At 39.4% G+C, this 20,169-nt stretch overlaps 1 protein-coding gene across 7 annotated transcripts in view; it reads right to left on the bottom strand.

Moving 5' to 3' along the window:
- The window catches only part of LOC132766860 (von Willebrand factor D and EGF domain-containing protein-like), a 324,994-nt gene that overhangs the window by 32,889 nt on the left and 271,936 nt on the right, over window positions 1-20,169 (bottom strand). For all 7 annotated transcript variants that reach the window (XM_067472855.1, XM_067472881.1, XM_067472890.1 and 4 more), the window contains one exon: window positions 212-307. In XM_067472855.1, the coding sequence (XP_067328956.1) occupies window positions 212-307 (96 nt within the window). The remainder of the gene's footprint in view (window positions 1-211; window positions 308-20,169) is intronic.

Here is a 20,169-nt window from a genome sequence, read left to right as displayed (position 1 = left end):
TAGAAATGCTTTATATTTGAAAACGTAAAACATTTGTGTCAATTTGCATTATGCCGATATATAAAACCATTTTCTCCTTGAAATCCTGAAGCAGCAAAACTAGATCATTTGGTGTATGGCTTGCTGGCACTAAAACAGATTACAATTCATGCTGGCAGGCCTAAGTGATAAACAAATAGCATCGCTGTTATGGGAGGTTGCTCAGACTCACGTTTACTGCAGTGCTTTCCTTTCCAACCAGATGGGCAGTCACAGACAGCAGGGCTTATGCATCGTCCTCCATTCATGCACATGGGATCACAGATACCTGCAACATGACAAAGTAGTTAACAAGGGTAGCAGATGAGGAAATGTTGAGACTTCTTTCCTGAAGTCTTTCTGCACTTTCATCATGGAAAAGTTTTGCATAATTAAGGGCAAAAAGTAATTTGGAAGTGAAGAAGTCTTAAACTTTGGGATTTGCAAGCTTTAGTAAATCCTCCTCGAATCTGCTGAGGTCCACTGCGTGCCAGAGACATTTCAAGGAGCCTTCAATAAGAGCTGCCTCACCAGAGAAATGAGAGAGGCATTAATTACAATGATTCTTTAAAAAGTAAACAAGAAATCTTGGGTGGCAGCTGTAGGCAGACCAATAGCGCTTATTACTGCTGACTGCCAAAGTCTTTTTAAAGCCATTCCCATCCTGATTGGAAAACATAGTCTCAGGCATTCATCTGGATCAGCAAGAGCTGGTAGGGAATTGATTAGTTTCACACACTTTCAGAGAAGCTTTTGCATTTTATCCATCAAGGATAACAGATAAGATAAGGCTGGGGTTACTTGTAGTAATGGGCAAGGAGGAGAAAGAAAAGAAACATTCTCAACCGCTATGTCTAACATCGGTTTTCAAATCTTTTGGTCCAATGGGGTGAAGATGGCTTGCATTGCCTGATATGATCATATCTAAGGCCCTACTACACAGCCATATAACTCAGAATATCAAGGCAGAAAATTATAGCATCATTGAGTTGGAAGAGACCTTGTGGGCCATCCAGTCCAACTGCATGCCTAGAAGCAGGAAATCACATTCAAAGTACTCTCAACAGATGGCCATCCAGCCTCTGTTTAAAAACCTCTAAAGAAGGAACCTCTACCACACTCCGGGGCAGAGAGTTCCACTGCTAAACAGCTCTCACAGTTAGGAAGTTCTGCCTCATGTTCAGGTGGAATCTGCTTTTCTCAGATACTGGGTTATCTGAGTCCACACTGCCATATACAAGTATTTCAGTTCAAAGCAGATAATGTGGGATTGTATTCAGCTGTGTGAAAGGGGGCACAGATTTCTTCAGTGCAAATGTACAAAGATGTATGAGCAAAATGATTTGATGAGCAAAATGGAAGCTGACAGCTTGTAGGGTTGAGTTGGGTGCTATAGAGTTGGGTGTAGGGTTGAGTTGGGTGCTATGAAAAAAAGGCAGGGAATATTTAGTTCTTTAATTTATTATTGAATTTTCGCTTATAGGAAGGTGGAGATTTTCCATCTCATTTGCCAAGATGAATTGGCTTTGGGTCCTATATGCATCTTAACACTGGTAGACTTTGGCAAGCCTTAAAAGCAGTAATCTTTATACTGGAGCAGTACTATACACAAGGGCGGCTGTGTAAGCATTTGCAGTACAGTTGATTTTGCCCAGGGGCGCTCTTGAGGCGCTGTTGGGGGAAAATAGACCTTGACATATGCGAGTTGTAGTTACTGGGATGTATAGTTCACCTAAAATCAAAGAGCATTCTGAACTCCACCAATGTTAGAATTGAACCAAATATGGCACACAGAACTCCCATGACGAATAGAAAATATATATCAATGATTAGTTGGGGGGGGGGGCACCAAAATACTGTTTGCTTACCATTGAAAATTACCTACGGCCGCCTCTGACTATACATGTACATATTGAAACTGAAAGTTATTTCAGTATTCTATTTTTAAAAAGTATGAAAAGCAAGTTTCAGGCTGACACACCTTAAGACAAATGATCTAATGCATTTAAATATCGTCATGGTTCATTTATTTTGCCATATTCTCAACACAGAAGCAACCACAAGCAAGTTGCTTGACATCCACCGGGAAGTAGCAGCCAATAGAGAAAGGACCAAGGCAGAGACATCTCCAGCTCATCCCTTGTTTGGGTATCAGCCAGCACGTCAACGACTTAAATCAAGAAATAGTTTTCTTAGATCTACAGAGACACTCACTGGAACACCTCAGCAAGCGAGAGTTCAAAAGTGGCAGGCTCAAACCCAGCACCTCAATCCGTGGGTGATACCAGATGAGAGACTCCCCCCTGGGCACACAGAAGACTGGGCGACTTGGAAGGCGCTGAACAGACTGTGCACTGGCACCACAAGATGCAGAGCCAACCTTCAGAAATGGGGCTACAAAGTGGAATCCTCGACATGCAAGTGCAGAGAGGAGCAAACCACTGACCACTTGCTGCAATGCAACCTGAGTCCTGCCACATGCACGATGGAAGACCTTCTTGCGGCAACACCAGAGGCACTCCAAGTGGCCAGATACTGGTCAAAGGACATTTAATCAGCTACCAAGTTTGCAAAATTTGTGGTTTTTTATCTGTTTGTTTCTTTTGTTCTGTTAGAAATATAATACAAAGTTCTGGTTGCGGATGACACGATAAATAAATTTCTTTTGCCCTCGCCCAGCTTTCTTAATCAAAACCCATTCACCAAGCCATAATCATGTTTCCAGTGCCATTTTCCAAACTCCACCTGTCTTCCTCATATAAATAAATGTCAGAATAAAATATGCAGAGGCTATTTTTTTAAAAAAAAATTGTATATGGTGTTATTTGATATGTGAACTCTGATACTGCAACCCCATTATTAAAGACTATAACTCATTAGATACACCTCATTAGATATACGTTAAATGTTTTCATGGCCTCACTATGTTAAACATAGTTACTACTGTGTTAAACATAGTGAGGCCACTGAGCTACCCACCATTGTAATTATATATGTCAACTTGGTGATTTAATGGCATCCTGCTGACATTTTGTTAATATTTTACAGTCCATGTATTTCACTGAAATTGCCATAATTGTTTTTCCATTGCTACTGTGTTCACCTTTTCTTTGGACATTATACAGGCAGTCGAAACAATGTAATTTCAAGTAACAGTTAAAACAACCCCTGCCCCCCCCCTCAAAAAAAAATTAATCTAGCTATTTTCAATTTTGTTGAACTGTAATCCTCAACAGTCTTAGTCGGCATGCCTGGTAGTTAGATATTATATGGATTTAAATCTATCTGTGTCTATCAAAATATTTGTATCCTGTCTGCTACTGTGAAATCTCAGGGAGGCATACAATTAAGACACTAAAGGAATTTAATAACATTTTTTTAAAAAAAACCACCAAATAATTCAAATGGGATAAAAGCATATTCAATATATCACCAAGTTAAAGCACAAAAAAGTCTGAAAACCGTTTAAGTGCCATACATGGGCACACTTAAGATGTACCCAGATTGAGCTCTAAATGCTTCAATAAAAATAAGATAATAATAATAATAACAACTTTATTTTTATATCCCACCACCACCACCATCTCCCCAAAGGGACTTGGGGCAGTTTACAAACGGGGTCAAGCTCATTAATAACAGAGTGAACCAAATAAAAACACATTGAAAATGCAGATAAACACATAACAAGGTAATTAAACAATTAAAATAATAAAATATATAAACATCATTACAAAAATCGAAACCAGTCTCAGTAATCAAAACCAGGACTGTATGGGCAATCAAAATGAGAGAGGGTGGGGACTGGGCATGGGCTTGTCAAAAATAGATTATAAATTTGAATCTCTTTTCAGAAGTATCTAAGGATTGCAGTATTTTCTTCCCTGCTGCATTTCCCCAACTTCATTGCTGCTTTCTCTCATCCCTTAATTTTCTTTAAACACGACTCCATTTTCAATACCCACCAGGCAGTCTTCAACATTTGTTCATGATAACTAGCTCCACTACTTCTCGATCCCACTTGCTGGCCTCTATGGAAAAAACTCCAATTTGAAAATAGCAAACAAAATGTTATGGCCCCTCATTGGGAAACTAAATAAATTATCAGACATCGCAAACAAACTGAATTATCCTAATCCTCCCAGGAGCAAGCATGACTTTGAAAAGATTCAGGGTTTCTTTCCTGTGGAAATGCATTGTACACTGACCCACAGATCATGAGAATTCATCATTTGGTGGTTTTTTTGTCCTCACCTCAGGAGAAAAATCTTATACACAAACAATCCATTGTGTAATTGCCACAGGAAATAGAGACTTCAGCTTTCTCTTTCTCCTCCATTTAAAAAAGTAATATGTTGTTGAGAAGGAAAAATAACCTTTACCACGGTAATAAAAAATTGCTAACAAGAAAATTAATGTCATTAAGCAGAATTGGTGGTGGAGATAATGTTCCTAACATAATGTTTTTGTCCTTCTACTTCAGAGCAAAAGGCCAGGCTCTATCCAAAGACAATCAATCCCAAGCACAATTTCAAAGAGCCAGGGGCCATATAGCATTTGTCTATTTTCACTCTTGCTAAGACAGTGCAGGAATTTCCTTTGCAGGGGTTCTCCTCCAATGGCAGTATATCAGATTCTTCTTGGGAAGCAATTCTCAGCACCATCAGATTTTTGAATGACACTCCTGAACCATGGTTGCTGAATAATATTGATTTTTAGTTGCTGATGCTTTTATATAGTGCTCTGCCTATATTTTATTGCTTTGCATTACTCCAATTACATATGGATGCAGTTGGCATAAACACAGGGCACCAAAATGATGGACCTCCATTTTGTTATCATGAGTGTTGTATATTAGCATTATTGGGTCTGATGCTGAATTTGGTATGTTCAATATTTTGTGGAACCTTTTTGAGCAATGTCCAATACCACCTGCAAGCCAAACTAAGGCTTGTTTTATGTTGCGATGATGTTTGCTGTTCGACTACCTCACAATGTGGTAGGAGGCCTAGCTAGGGGGAGTGAGGGGTTCTTTGTAGACTCTACCTGGTTTAGGCTATTTAAGGCAGCCTGCCCCTGGCCTCTTTGTGTTCATCCTTCACAGTTCTATAGGAGCCTTAGGGTCTGGGAAGGAATTACTTTTTTGGGGTGTTTCTTTAATTGTTAACTTTGTGGTGAGGTGGTAAAGGGAAGGGAGGGGTCAGAGGATAGCCTGATTCCCATGAGTTCCCATGGGACCAGGCATGTAGCCGGGGAGGGGGGCTTGAGGGGCTTCAGCCCCCCCCCCCCGAAATTCTCATGGTGGTCCACAAAAAGGCCTTACTGGTGTATTATTTAAACTGTTATGTTTATTCATATCATGATCTGATCACCATACTCAATATATCCCATATGCATGGGGGTATTGGGGTAACAATACAAAAGGTTTGCTAGGGTAGACCCTCTTTCACTCAGACTCAGCCACCCCGAAACAAACTCAGCCATCCCCCCCCCGAATCAAAATCCTGGCTACGGGCCTGCATGGGATAATTTCTTTCAATCTCTTTTCCATCCTTCTCCAGCCCTATCTATCTATCTATTACCAAAAAAGCCCTTCTCCTTCACCTCTTAGACTTTCTCATTTCTTTCCCTCTGCTGCCCTTCCTATTTGGGCTTGTGTACCTCTGCTGCCCCAGTTCATCTGGCTTGTGTGTGTGCAGGTGTGCAAGTGTACCCTCGGGTGACTTCTACCTGCCCCACTGCACCAGTCTAGCAGTAGCAGCCTCCCTTACCCCAAACAGTTATTTTAAAAAGTAAACAAAAATAAACAAAGCCCTTGGAAGTTGTTTGTAATGTTCACATCTTTGACTCTCTCTCACACACTCTCTGCCCTGCTGCTTCTCCTCCCTGTGTGACATTCCAGGGAATAGGAGGAGCAGCTTTGGGATTCTTTAAAAGGACATTTTATTTCATGAAACTTTTTTTAAAAAATCACTAAAAATGGTGGGATGATCCAAGTGTTCTGAAACTTAAGGGGGCTTGCAGTGGTAAATGTTAGGCCTGGGTAACAACGCAAAAATTTGTTTCTAAAATCGATTTGTAATTGGGGTGTTTTTTTTTGTTTCGATATTTAAAATAATTTCAAAATTTTCCCAAAAAAAGTTCGGTATTTACGAAATTTCGTAAATATTTACAAAACATTTTGTAAAGATGGCGCCCTTTTTTTTCAATATTTTAAAAATATTTTTTAAATTTAATTATTAATTTAGTAGAATAGGGAGGAGAAATTATTATTGAGGGAAGGCAGGCACTCACTCTGGCGGGCCCTCTCGCTCGCCGCTCGCTCACCCTCGCCCTCTCGCTCGCCGCTCGCCCTCTCGCTCGCCCGCTCGCTCGCCGCTCACCCTCTCGCTCGCCCTCTCGCTCGCCGCTCGCCCTCGCCCTCTCGCTCGCCCTCTCGCTCGCCCTCTCGCTCGCCGCTCGCCCTCGCCCTCTCGCTCGCCGCTCGCCCTCTCGCTCGCCCTCTCGCTCGCTTGCTCAGCCGAGAGAGGAGAGCTCCCAGCAAGCCAGGCAGCCATCTTACGTATTTCCGAAATGGACGGAAATACAAAATTTTTTGGCGCCTGCCGTTTCGATATCTAAAAACACTTCCAGGTTTAAAAATAAGTTTTGTAATCGTTTTGTAATTCAAAAATTAACGAATTTTTTAACGAATTACGAATTAACGAAATGAATTGCCCAGCCCTAGTAAATGTGTCCTAGTGTGGCCACATTCATCCTGATAGCCTTAAAATGATGGAAAGGGAAACTCTGAAGCCTCCCCATTGCCGCCTATCGCTAGATCACTCCTGAAAATCTGCTGCCATCCCAAAAAAACGGCATATTGTCCATCCTGAAAAATGAAAGTTACCAGAAAACAGATGGAAAAGGGGGGGGGGGGTTATTGTTAGAAAATGGCATGAAATTCAGGAAAGATTTTTCCCAAAATGCTCATCCCTAATATATATTCTTCTGCAGAAAATACTGTTTTCTACCCAAGTCAACCATGTGCCATTTTACAGATTTTCCAACAATTTCTGAGTTTTTAACAATATTCTTTCTATTCCTAGTTGGTGGTGGGGCTGCCTTTTCCAATAGCTCATCTCTGAAAAACATAGGGATATTTCCTTCATTGACTCCGGCTCTGCGTGTTCATTTCCTTTAAAACATTAACCATGGACTCTCAGAAATGTGTCAAAAAAGCTCACTTCACTCCTTCAGTTGGAATCTGGGGGCAAGCCAATTGATTTAACCCTATGGAGTCCCTGAAGGCCACAAAAATTACCCTGCAACTCACAGACCCAGCCATGACATAGGCCATCATCTTTAAATGCCTACATGTTTTCATTATACTACTTTGCAGCAAGTTAGAGAGATGCTTTCACAATTTATCAATAAGTAAAATTATAACTTTATAACAATGAATCTGAATGTTCATGCCATATCAAGCCGTCCTTCTATGATAGCATGATATTTCATGTAGTAAAAACAATGGTGCTTTGCCATTATTGGTACTAAGTGCATGGAGAATCCAAACAGAGAGAATGAAATTAAACCTTGTGCAGTATGCTGAGAATGTCCTGACCCATGCATTTCACATCCCATACCCACTTGTCCCTTTTAATGAGATTACCCTTTTTATTAAACCTTAATTTAGTACAAAGGGCATAGTCTTTCCCTTTAACATCTTTCTTATTTTAGCTATAAGAGACAAAATGAGATATTATATATAGGAAGAATATCAAATCCATTTCCTAGTATGAATTACAAACCCTTTTCTTTTGTCTGGGCTCTTTCAGAAGCATTGAAGGTCCATGTACTTAACTAACCTTTCCCAAAACTATAATTTAGATTTTGTTTAGCCCCAGTCCTATAATTACCTGTCACCCTATAGCCTGAATAATACTGGAGATAAGGGAAGAACAGGACTGTGCTACAATGTTGAGCAGAATAATCCAGTTTTAGAAAGGTTGGATTCCTCTGCCCAGAGAAGCTGGCAAATTGACCTCAATAATCTATCCCATCGTAAAGAAAGGCCAATGGATGTCTCCAAGAAATACATTCTGAAACTAGCCAAACAATGAAATGTATCAGACACAAAGGCCAGCTTTAATAGAGGGAGTAGATATGTATAGAAAATTGGATGGCGTATAAATTAACCATAATAAATAAGAGGAATTATGTATAAGATTTACTCTACAAGATCAAAACATTTTGCAATCAGTTATTGGTTTAAAGTTATCACCCAACATATTCAAATGAGTTTCTATCTTCAAATCAATTTCATTTTTTAGAGATCTTATGCAACAAAATAAAACTAGACATCCTCAATTGGGCCAAAATTAAACTTTTTGTCTTGGCTGAATCACAGCAATCAAAATGAATGTACCAAAAGTGAATTCCTTATTTCATGTCTTCCTATCACTTTAACCAAGGCACATCTTAATAATAATTGGCAAACAATTTTCAATTCTTTATATTTGAAGGAGAAAATACATAGAAAATCTTCAAATAGGGGATTAGGGATTTATGATATATCCAAATATTGTTACTCATTTCAGTTAAAACAAATTCTCCCACTAATCAATAAAGATTAGAAAGGCATTCAAATAGACCTGATGTCAGATTTAAATCTTAAATCAGTTTTTCTAAATGTTAACAGAAAGATAATTAACACATTTTATAACTCATTTTTGAAGACCACTTTGACTAGCTGGAGCAAACTGGAAAACCTTGTTACACAAAATTCATCTCTGATTCCTCTTATTATAGTACTTAACACCAGTGAGGATATAACAGATTACCAATAATACATTTTAGAGGTGGGCATAATTCCAGATGTCTTTTCGGATTTCTGAAAATTTTGATGATTCAGAGATATGAACCACTGAAATAGAAAGCAGAAAGGGCCCCTCTGAAAAATTTGCTAATCGAAACACGTATCTGAATCTGTTGGATAAATTCAGAAAATCTGTTGACTCTGACTTTTTTCAGTGTAACATATTACTCTGCCACCTTGGGACTGGCTGGTGTGATTGACCAGTGCAGCTGCTCACTGATTTTTTCCCCCTGTAAGTTTTAAAGGGCATTTATTGGACAAATTTCCTAAAATAAATCAGTGGGTGACCGAAATGTTCTGAAACTTTGCAGTCTTACAGTCAAAAATGTGGCCTACAAGTGTGGCAAGTTTCATCTTTATAACTAGGAAAAAAATTCAAGTCTCAAACCGAGAGGGTGACTCACTCAAGGTGCTTAAATTGGTAAAAAAAATCCCCAAAAATCAGTGAATGATTGAAACACTCTGAAACTTGGCAGGCTTACAGTTATAAATGTGTCCTACAAGTTTGGCAAGTTTCATCCTGATATCCATTTCATTCACAGAAAGATGAACTTCACAATTTTCCTCATTGGTGCTAATGGGCCAAATCTCATCAAAACAATAATGAAAAAAAAATCTGGATTTCAAATTATGAATCAAAATGCCCCCTGAAATCTTCTCAGATTTTCCCAAAATGGAAACAGATTTCTGCCATTTCTCACATTTCTAATACATTTCTGGAGTGGGGTGATTTAACGGGAATCTACATGTATATGTGGTGGGACTGTGAAATCTTCTCAATATTCTAATTCAGTAGTTCTCAACCTGTGAATCCTCAGATGTTCTGCCCTAAAACTCCCAGAAATTCGAACAGTTGTTAAACTGGCTGGGATTTCTGAGAGTTGTAAAACACCTGGGAGAACCACTGGTCTAGAGGGATGTATTTTACGAAATATGTAACATTAAGTTCAATTTGTTTCAGATTAAACATGGTTGCATTTTCTCCAGTTCTGATGCTCAGTTATCACATAAGGACTGAATAACATGTTTACTTTTGCTAATAGCATAGCAATGGAAATCTGGAAATGCATTGAACATCACCCCATAGTATGCAGGAACATGGGGCTTAGCTATTTCAGAAGAGTTAACACAATCATATTCTTAACTACTGAAACTGCCAACTCAAGGAGAACTGTGGGTTCTTGTCTATGCTTTAAAAAGGAATCTTATTTTGAGTTATATGACACCATGCTGTGCCTATATGAATTTTGTAACTGTTTTGTACGCAACGGAGTACCCTCAAGCCAACTTTTTTAGTTGTGAATGCCATACTCAACATGTAAAATCAATAGTTTTTTTTAAAAAAAATGTTTTGTTTGCATCTTGCTTGTACTTTTCTTTATTGAATGTATAAGCCATCTTTGCCCCAGCATAAAACACAAGGCAGCTTAGAGCAAACTAAAATGAAGTACACCTAAAATACTATTAGTACAAATGTTAGGAAAAATATATGAACAATTCTATTAAAAATAGTTAAAAACTATTTCAGCCACATAAATGAATTAAGCATCCACCTTAAAAAGTCATTTGCCTACCAGTGGAGGGCAGAGAGTAAGCCAACCGAACCTCCCATTTCGAAACATGGAAACATCCACAGAGATCAACCTCTTTCATGTCATTAAAAATGAGACCATGAAGGTGGTAGGACCAAGAGAAAGCCCTTGCTGAAGGCCTCAAAACGGGGCTAGGGTCAAATGCAGAGATAAAGTGTTTCAGATACTGGATCCATGCTATATAGAACTTTAAATGCCATTGCCAACATTTTAAATTCTACCTAGAAATGGAACAGCAGTGAGCAAAGCTGTTTAAAAAAAGAGAATTGTGTATTTCTATACACTGTTCCTACACAATCAAAAGGCAGATCAGAAAATAGGAATGTAGCCTGTGTGGATGAGGTTACACTGTCTCAGATTTATAATGCAACATGTTTGGCAGAGGCTTGGATTATGTTTCCACAGCTAAATGTAGTGTGCCAGCTGTGTCCATTTCTCGAGCTCAGTATAGTGATAACTGGAGATATCTATTACTTTTCTTTATTGAATGTATAAGTAAGTGAAATAAATAAATAAATAAATAATAAAATAAATAAATAAATTACAGTGCATCCAGAAAAAAGGAGAATGGTCAGATGAACGCTTAATTCCCCCACCTCTACTCTTTCTCAGCATGGAAATTGCCATTTTGAAAGAGCAGGAGAAGTGGAAAGGTGATTTGGGGAAGCTGCATATCCTACGGGTGTGTAGATACAGTATAGGATTTTGGGAAATGTATTTCATAGAAATCACAGAGCTGGCAACGATGTCACAAACTGCAAAAACACCAATTCAGATAGTTTTAAACCATTATTCCCTGTTACTCAGAGGCAGTACATTATAACTACTCCCTATACGATGGATGGAGAGTATTGGTGTTCATTTGTATCTTTTAAAAAATAATCCCATTACTATGGTTCAAACAAACCTTGAAGCATCCTCCCTGTTTAGATCTAAAACCAACTTCAGTGTGAAGACACATTCTTGTGTATACCTAGCAATCTGAACAGGGATGACGTTAGGTTGTGTGTGTCTGAACGTGTTGTTTCCTCAATCAAAATGTAGAGTTCATGATGTTGGGAAGTTCCAGAATTTTATATTTGCCTTCTCCATTTAAGTTATCTGCAGGTAACTTCTAGCTCATGAGGGAAGGAGTCTCCCACAAGTAAGATCTGAATAAAAGAAATGCTTTGAGTCAATACATCTTTACTGTGAACTCTACAATCTTAGCATGAATGGGAGACTTCAGACATCTGATTTCTTTAGTGCATATAACTTATGCTCAATGTATTTTTATTTAACTAGGCACACTGCCTTAAATTGTGATTCAAAGTCTCAAAATGCCTAACAGGTTGTGGATCTAGGATCAAAGGGGAGAAAAATTGCTTTCATTACACCCACCGATGCTCAAGACTTGGGGTTAAATTGTTTATTGTATGAGGAATAGAACATTCTTTTCATTGACCAGCTCCAATCCACATTGATTTCAACACATATCTCTTTCTCTCTGGGTGTTAGCTTTTCCATTACAAAAGTCTATCTGTTAGCTCTTATATTTTTTCTTTTCATCTTGTGTTCTCCAGTACACTTAGTTTACAAAGCATGTGTGGAATTACAAGTTCTAACTGCTTTAGTTTTTATTCTCATTGTGTTAGAAGCTTTGCATTTGGTGACATTTTCACATCCTTGCAGACTCCTTTGTATTTCCTTAGGTCAGTGTGAGCTATTGTGATGGTCTGAATACATTTTGTTTAGAGGATTTTTTATAAAGTAGCAGAATATTATTCTAGCTTTTTTCCCACTTCGGATGGGCTTTTCATCTTTTCCACTTCTACTGTGACTTGTCATTTAAGTATTCTCTCATCCCCACTTCATCTCACTCCCAGTCTGAATGGACTAAAACTTGCTTTTGTTCAGCTAGTACTCAATGTTTAGGGTTTAAATTTTTGGTAGAGCTACAGAATGAAAATGGAGTTTGTTTATATCTTTTAAAAAAATAATCCCATTACTATCGACAAACCCTTTCGGTGGCTTTTCAGCTTAGAAATTTCTTTTAAAACAGTTAGTTACAGTTACTATTGAAGTACTCTCAAAGGTTACAAAAATCCTTGTGCCACTACCAAATGCTGGCATGGGCAGCCTCTGGCCACCTTGCATACAATCTGACCACCTTGCATACAATTGTTATAATAGCTCAATTGGTGCTTCCAAAATCACCAATTTTGGCTTGGAGTCAGGGTGGCAACTGCAGCAGCAAGTGATGCTTGGCTGCCAGAGCTGGGATTTGACTTTGCTTTGATAGTCTCCAACCTACTTCTAATCAAGCAACTTGAAAACTTGAAAGGGCAATGGCACCTTTCAAGAAGAAAATGTTGATATTGAAGTGTGGGGATGTCCTACTTTTCTGGAAGAGAATATAAGAATTTGGTGTACACCTTGCCATCCCCTTGTGGTGAAGGGTGAAGCAACCTCTTTGGGCCCTGGGGCCTGGGTTTGCATGTGAAGGTGGTTGCAATTGAGTCTAACCTCAGGGCTCTCTCTCTCTCTCAAAGTCAGATGGCTTTGGGTATATGCAGTGGGTTGGTCTTCCAGTAAGGGCAGACAGGGGTGAACAATTAATAATTTTGGATTACTCTCAAGGTCAACTGTATCATCCAAGGGATGAGCTAGGAAATGGTCACAGGTTGACATCTGGCCTCAGCTAGACCTGCATTAGGTAGATCCTTCAATTTCTTTCATTTTCCATAGGCACAATTCACTTATATAAGCTATAGGTCAAATAAAGTGATCCTAGTTTCATCCAATTTCCTGTATGTGGTCTCATTATTTCATGACTGGTCATCAAACAGCATTTTTTATGTCCGTCAACTCTGCTTGGACTCCAGCAGCACCTGTCTGTTAAGGCTGACATTCAGAAAAAAAGTGTCTGGTTGAGGAAAAGATGACAACAATGAAATGAAAGAGGAAAAATAGCATTTAGCTCAATAAATGTATTATTATTGAAAATATATAGAATATTTTCTAAATGACAATCATCACTCAAGGCTATCAATGCAACCACAATGTCACGTTCAAATAAGAAATGTGGTGCTCAGAGGATTAAGTATCTAGTATCATCCTGAAACCTTAGTGCAATTTTATACAATAATCTTCATCAGTAGGGGAAGACTAAGCACAAGACAGTAACAACAAGTTGCTTTTCATGAAAGATCCACGGTCAATCTCAGTAGCAGTACTTTCAGCATTTGGATATGATGGGACCCCTGTGCCCAGCAGTTTATGAGACTCTCAGTAATTTAGGAAACAAATGGGAACTCTTCATCAGCTTCAGCCATTGGATGAAATGACTATGAAAATGTGCACATTAAAAAGCATAGAAAATATATGTCCATTTGCTGTAAACGGTGACATAATATGTCTATGAATTACTTTGTTGGATGGATAACAGACAAGGATTAGGAGGATTTTAATGTTATCGAGACTGAGAGATATTCACATGACATGTTTTAATGATCTAGATAGTATTATGTGACATCCTAAGCATGCCGGTTGAATTCAGGAAGGAAAAACTTTATGTTGATCAAAAATTGGTGGCCAATATTCAGGATACTTAGTTGCAAAAGAGAATATTCACTTTTATATTATTTTGTGATCACTTTTTTTCAAAACTGGTTATTAGCTTGGATTTATTCCCAAATGAAAAAAAATACAGAGATTTTGCTTAATTGTCTGTGTAGTCTTAATGTTGAAATGCTTGGGTAACTTATAGTTAGGCTCATGGTCAAGCAAGGTAGTGTATGACATAGTTATCCTGAGCCAAAAAGCCAAAGAGTATGCAGAGTTTTTCTTCTCCTTGGAAATCAATCCACAGTATGTGTTCACATAGAGATTGAATGGGTCAGCACAGACTCGTGGGGAAAGGCTCATGGGGGGCATGCAGTTATGGAAGTGGAAGAAGGAGTCTTTGCTTGCCCTCTCCTCTCTATTGGAATTTTCCTTCATTCTCCAAATTTCTAGCACTACAGTATATTAAAATGTCAGACAAGCATTTCAAAATATAATATAAGGGGTAGGTAAAGTAAGCTAGCAATGTGTTATGGACAAAGCAAATGTAAAAGTCCTAGTGTTAATGGTTTTTAGTGAATTACCCACTGTAGTGTTGAGAGTTCAAGAAAAGATTGGTTGGAGGAACACAATTTTTCAATATGGAATTTGGGGGGGGGGAGGGGTAATGCCCTTATTCCATACCCCTTCACCATACCTCTAGCACTGAGTGCTCATTTGCTAATTTTAATAATCTTTTCTTTCTTTTTTTTTTTAAAGAGGATCATCAAACTGAGCTCAAGCCAGGTTATTTCTTTAAAATGGAAGCAGAGTTTACATTGTTCTGGTATATAATTGCCCAGTGAATGCATTTGGTTTAAGAGAGCTTTTGTTGTTTAGCCCTTTGTGGATGCTGAATAATGGAATTCTCAGCAAGGGAGAATATAGAATGTCTGTACAATCACAGATGCATAATCATACATTGTATTGTCAGTTTTGGCACTCTCTTCAGTTTGCTTGCAAGTGTTTGGATAACATAATCATGGGGGGGAGGGTTGTCAGTAAGTACAAAGTATTGAAATCCTTGCACTTCAGCTGCCAACCAATCCAAGAAGTGTGATTTACATAACAGTTCTTTAGTGCTATATTTGTTTACGCCAGCTATCAACAACCACTTTCAACCTGAATGCCTTTTATTTAAAATTAAAGGCATTGCAAAACAACGAAAGAACATGACTGAATGACAGAGACACGATGAAGAGTGTGTTGTTCTGTCTTGCACAGAAACAGATGCCTGGGAAAAGCTAAATAAATAAATTATGGAACAAAGGAAATGAAACCATAAGCTCCACACTTGAACAAACACACAAATAAACCCCAGATTAATTAATGGTGATTGTCATCTGTTGCTGTTGTGCTCCCTGTGCTTAAATGAGCTCTTTCAGCCTTAAGCTGGTATTAATAAATATATATGACATGCTTGCCTGTTTCCTTCAGTTGAAAATGTTATAAAAAAAGGATAAGACAGGATGCAATTGCATATGCAAAGTCAGAAATTACTGAGGGGTCCGGATGGGCAGGAGCTTAGCATATTTTGTGGATATGTAGAAGGAGGGACTCAACATGACAACATCATTTTGATATTATAGGTCTTTCACATGGAATTGACACCTCATATAAGAAAGAGGTTCTATAAATATAGGTAAAGGTAATTTTTCTCTCTCCTGGCATTAAGTCTAGGACTTAAGTCTAGATCCTGCAAGGAAGACTCCAGCAATACATGGAGCGAGAGTTGCCAGATGTTCAAGCTGGGTTTAGAAAAGGCAGAGGAACGAGAGACCAGATTGCCAATATCCGCTGGATAAAGGAGAAAGACAGGGAGTTTCAGAAAAACATCTATTTCTGCTTCATTGACTATTCTAAAGCCTTTGACTGTGTGGATCATAATAAACTGTGGCAAGTTCTTGGTGGGATGGGCATACCAAGCCACCTTGTCTCTCTCCTGGGGAATCTGTACAAGGACCAAGTAGCAACAGTCAGAACTGACCACGGAACAACAGACTGGTTCAAGATTGGGAAAGGCGTACGGCAAGGCTGCATCCTCTCACCCAACCTTTTTAACTTGTATGCAGAACACATCATGCGATGTGCGGGGCTTGATGAATGCAAAGCTGGGGTGAAAATTGCTGGAAGAAACATTAACAACCTCAGATATGCAGATGACACCACTCTGATGGCCGAAAGCGAGGAGAAGCTGAGGAGCCTTCTAATCAAGGTGAAAGAAGAAAGCGCAAAAGCTGGGTTGCAGCTAAACATCAAAAAAACCAAGATTATGGCAACAAGAATGATTGACAACTGGGAAATAGAGGGAGAAAACGTGGAGGCCGTGACAGACTTTGTATTTCTAGGTGCAAAGATTACTGCAGATGCAGACTGTGGCCAGGAAATCAGAAGACTCTTACTTCTTAGGAGGAGAGCAATGTCCAGTCTCGATAAAATAATAAAGAGTAGAGACATCAGACTGGCAACAAAGATCCGCCTAGTCAAAGCCATGGTATTCCCTGTAATAACCTACGGATGTGAGAGCTGGACCTTAGGGAAGGCTGAGCGAAGGAAGATCGATGCTTTTGAGCTGTGGTGCTGGAGGCAAGTGCTGAGAGTGCCTTGGACTGCGAGAAGATCCAACCAGTCCATCCTCCAGGAAATAAAGCCCAACTGCTCATTGGAGGAAAGGATACTAGAGACAAAGTTAAAGTACTTTGGCCACATCATGAGGAGACAGGAAAGCCTAGAGAAGACAATTATGCTGGGGAAAGTGGAAGGCAAAAGGAAGAGGGGCCGACCAAGGGCAAGATGGATGAATGGCATCCTTAAAGTGACTGGACTGACCTTGAAGGAGCTGGGGGTGGTGACGGCCGACAGGGAGCTCTGGCGTGGACTGGTCCATGAGGTCACGAAGAGTCGGAGACGACTGAACGAATGAACAGCAACAGCTAAGTCTAGTTGTGTCTGACTCTGGGAGTTGGTGCTCATCTCCATTTCTAAGCCAAAGAGCCGGCATTGTCCTTAGACACCTCCAAGGTCATGTGGCCAGCATGACTGCATGGAGCACCATTACCTTCCCACCGGAGCGGTACCTATTGATATACTCACATTTGTATGTTTTCAAAATGCTAGGTTGGCAGTAGCTGGGGTTAACAGCAGGAGCTCACCTACTCCCTGGATTCTACAAATATACATAACATTTCTGGGCCACAGGAACAGATTTATATTTTTCTCAGCAATACAATATTAACTACTCTTAGAACATGCCCTAGGTGGAGCTGGTGCTTAATTTACTCATGAGCTTCTCTTTACTCCATCTCTCTCTCTCTGTGTGTGTGTGCACACGCGCGTGTGTGTAACCTGAGGAAGATACGAATGCAGGTCACAGAGTATGTCATGCCCTGCCAGATTATTCTGACCTGCTGAAATAAATTACAATGATGTAGTTTGATCTGCAGAACCATCATTAGCTTGGGTTCTTGGGTGACCTACATGAAATTTCATTGAGCAATGCAGAGTGCATCCTTGGATAATCCCTGCTTTAAACACTGAGATGATGCAACAGGAGTCCCCTTCTTGGCTTCACCACACTTCTCCATGCAAGAAAAGTGAAATCATTGTATTTTTTTCATTTCCTACTTTCCCACATGGAGCAAAAGCAGCCAAGTTGTCAACCAATGTTTGCAGGAACCAGCAGAGAGCATCCTTCCTGCTTACATGTATGAAATAGAAAAAGTTCACAACACTCTTTCTTAATTTACAAACCTATAGTTCTGATCTATAGGAAACATACATTTTGATCTGGCAACATACTGAAACTCCTCTCCAGAAGCAACTCTCATGAACCAATTTGAAACCATATCTTGTGCTGCCTTATTCTCCAACTGTCCATTACGGATGGGAGAGAACATGATTTTCTGGGCATTTCCTATACTATTATTGCATCTGCTCCTCTGACATGACAGCGAAGTTAAGTAAACTAAAATAAACCAGGAATCAAATAGGGGTCTAAGAGGTGTGCCAGGAAGATCGAAAGTAGTTTGTTTAATTGAATGCTCTTCCATAGCAAAAGAAAGGTGAAACATGTCTTTCTGTGACTATTTCAAAAGGGGAATGTTTTAGTTTAACAATCTGGAGTTTTTGGAAGTCAAAAAGTTAATTCACTATCGGCTTAGAGTTTGTATTCTATAGCTTATTCCCTGTCCAAGGCTGTAGACCAACTGTCCTTGCCTTGTTAAAATCCTTGGGGCAAACTATCTATAGTTAGTCCAGGAAATTATAAGAAACTTGTACTCGGCCAAATAATGAATCTGCCACAAATAATACAACACATATCATTTTGAATTAGTATTATACATGGAAAGAATTCTAACTTTTCAATCTCTCTTTCTCTCTCTCTCTCCCCCCCCCCCCCCCCAATTTCCTTTCTGGGAGATTTGTAGTACATTGCTTTACATATTTATTGGAAACATAGTCTATTATTTTCAGCAGGTTTGTTTCCTAGCAAGTGCATTCTGGATTACAGTAATTGTACAACCTTAAAATGTCTGCTGAAAAATTTGAAGGGATTTCTTCCCAGGCGTATGTGTATACAAGTTCTGCTTTCAGGCAGAGGTCTATTGGGACCATTTTGTTATTTGCTTTGATTTATGATAACCAGGGAATGAGACACCTCCATAAACAGCTGTGCTCAGGTCTTGCTAGCTCAAGGCTCTGGCTTCCTTTATTGAATCAATCCATCTCTGATGTGCTCATCTTCTTTTCCTGCTAACTTCCACTTTACCAAGCATTATCAATGATATCTCATGATACCATACAATTGTAGCATAAGAAATTAGCACTTTGTATTGTTGAAGGCTTTCATGGCTGGAATCACCAGGTTCTTGTGGGTTTTTTCGGGCTATATGGCCATGTTCTAGAGGCATTTCTCCTGACGTTTCGCCTGCATCTATGGCAAGCATTCTCAGAGGATGCTTGCCATAGATGCAGGCGAAACGTCAGGAGAAATGCCTCTAGAACATGGCCATATAGCCCGAAAAAACCCACAAGAACCTAATTAGCACTTTATCAGAGATTGCAGAAGAGCATCCCTAGTGCATATGTTCTAGGGTGGCCCATCCAACTCAGAAGATCATTCCATGCTCCTCAGAATGCCAACACTAGAATGTGGGAAGCAATATTGACTAGGCATTGTTGTTGTGTGCCTTCAAGCCATTTTCAACTTATGGTGACCCTAAGACTAACCTGTCATGGAGTTTTCTCTGCAAGATTTGTTAAGAGGGGAATTTGTCCTTGCCTTTTTCTATGACATGTACAGGGTCACCCACTGGGCTTCCATGGCAGAGTGCCAACCCTTGTCTCCCAGTGCCTTAGGCTAACACTCAAACCGCTATACTATGCTGACTCTTTAAATTGCAAGGAAATGCTTGCTGTGAATTTTATAAGATAAGAAGCAGAGGAAAGCAGGGAGTATAGTGAATGTTGCTTTTCTATAACCTCTACTGTGCTAGAAGAGCCTATCAGAATTTAAGAAATGTTAGAACATTCAGTCATGTGGGAGTGATGAAACCTAGCATTATGATTGTACTGCCAATGACTCCTGCATTTGTGTGCTACGTTAATCTTACAAAAATGCTTAGCTGGATGGCAGGTGAGCCATATTCATCTTTCCTGTCTACTGAAATTCCACTGGGTACATTCCAAGAGTGCTAAAGTGCACTTAACTCTTCTTTGGATTGTGGCCGTAGCACACAATTATTGCTACAGATAGGTTGAACAATCTGATTCCCATCTTGTAAAGGCTCAGTGAACCTGATTTATTATCCAAGACTACTGAAGTCCTGCTTCCCATGCTAGAATCTAAAAGGGATGCTGAAGAGCATTTCTCCAGTGAAAGTGTTTCATTGTAACAATGCATATTAGATTTCCATGACTTTTTCAGACTACCACACACATGTTCCATAACTGCATCTCCAGTGTTTGTGCAACCATCTTTGGAGCATACAGGATGTGGCACACTTTAATTGTGACTTATTGAAAACCCTTGATAGCGCTTGCTAAATTTTGACATATCCTTAGTCCACTCAAGTGCTTTTCTATCACAAGTGAAAATGCAAATTTGGCACTTAACTCTGTCTT

This window comes from Anolis sagrei, chromosome 1 (genome assembly GCF_037176765.1).
Source record: "Anolis sagrei isolate rAnoSag1 chromosome 1, rAnoSag1.mat, whole genome shotgun sequence".
NCBI lineage: Eukaryota > Metazoa > Chordata > Lepidosauria > Squamata > Dactyloidae > Anolis > Anolis sagrei.
Note: the sequence above shows the minus strand (reverse complement) of the source record. Positions and strands in the feature narration are given on the sequence as shown.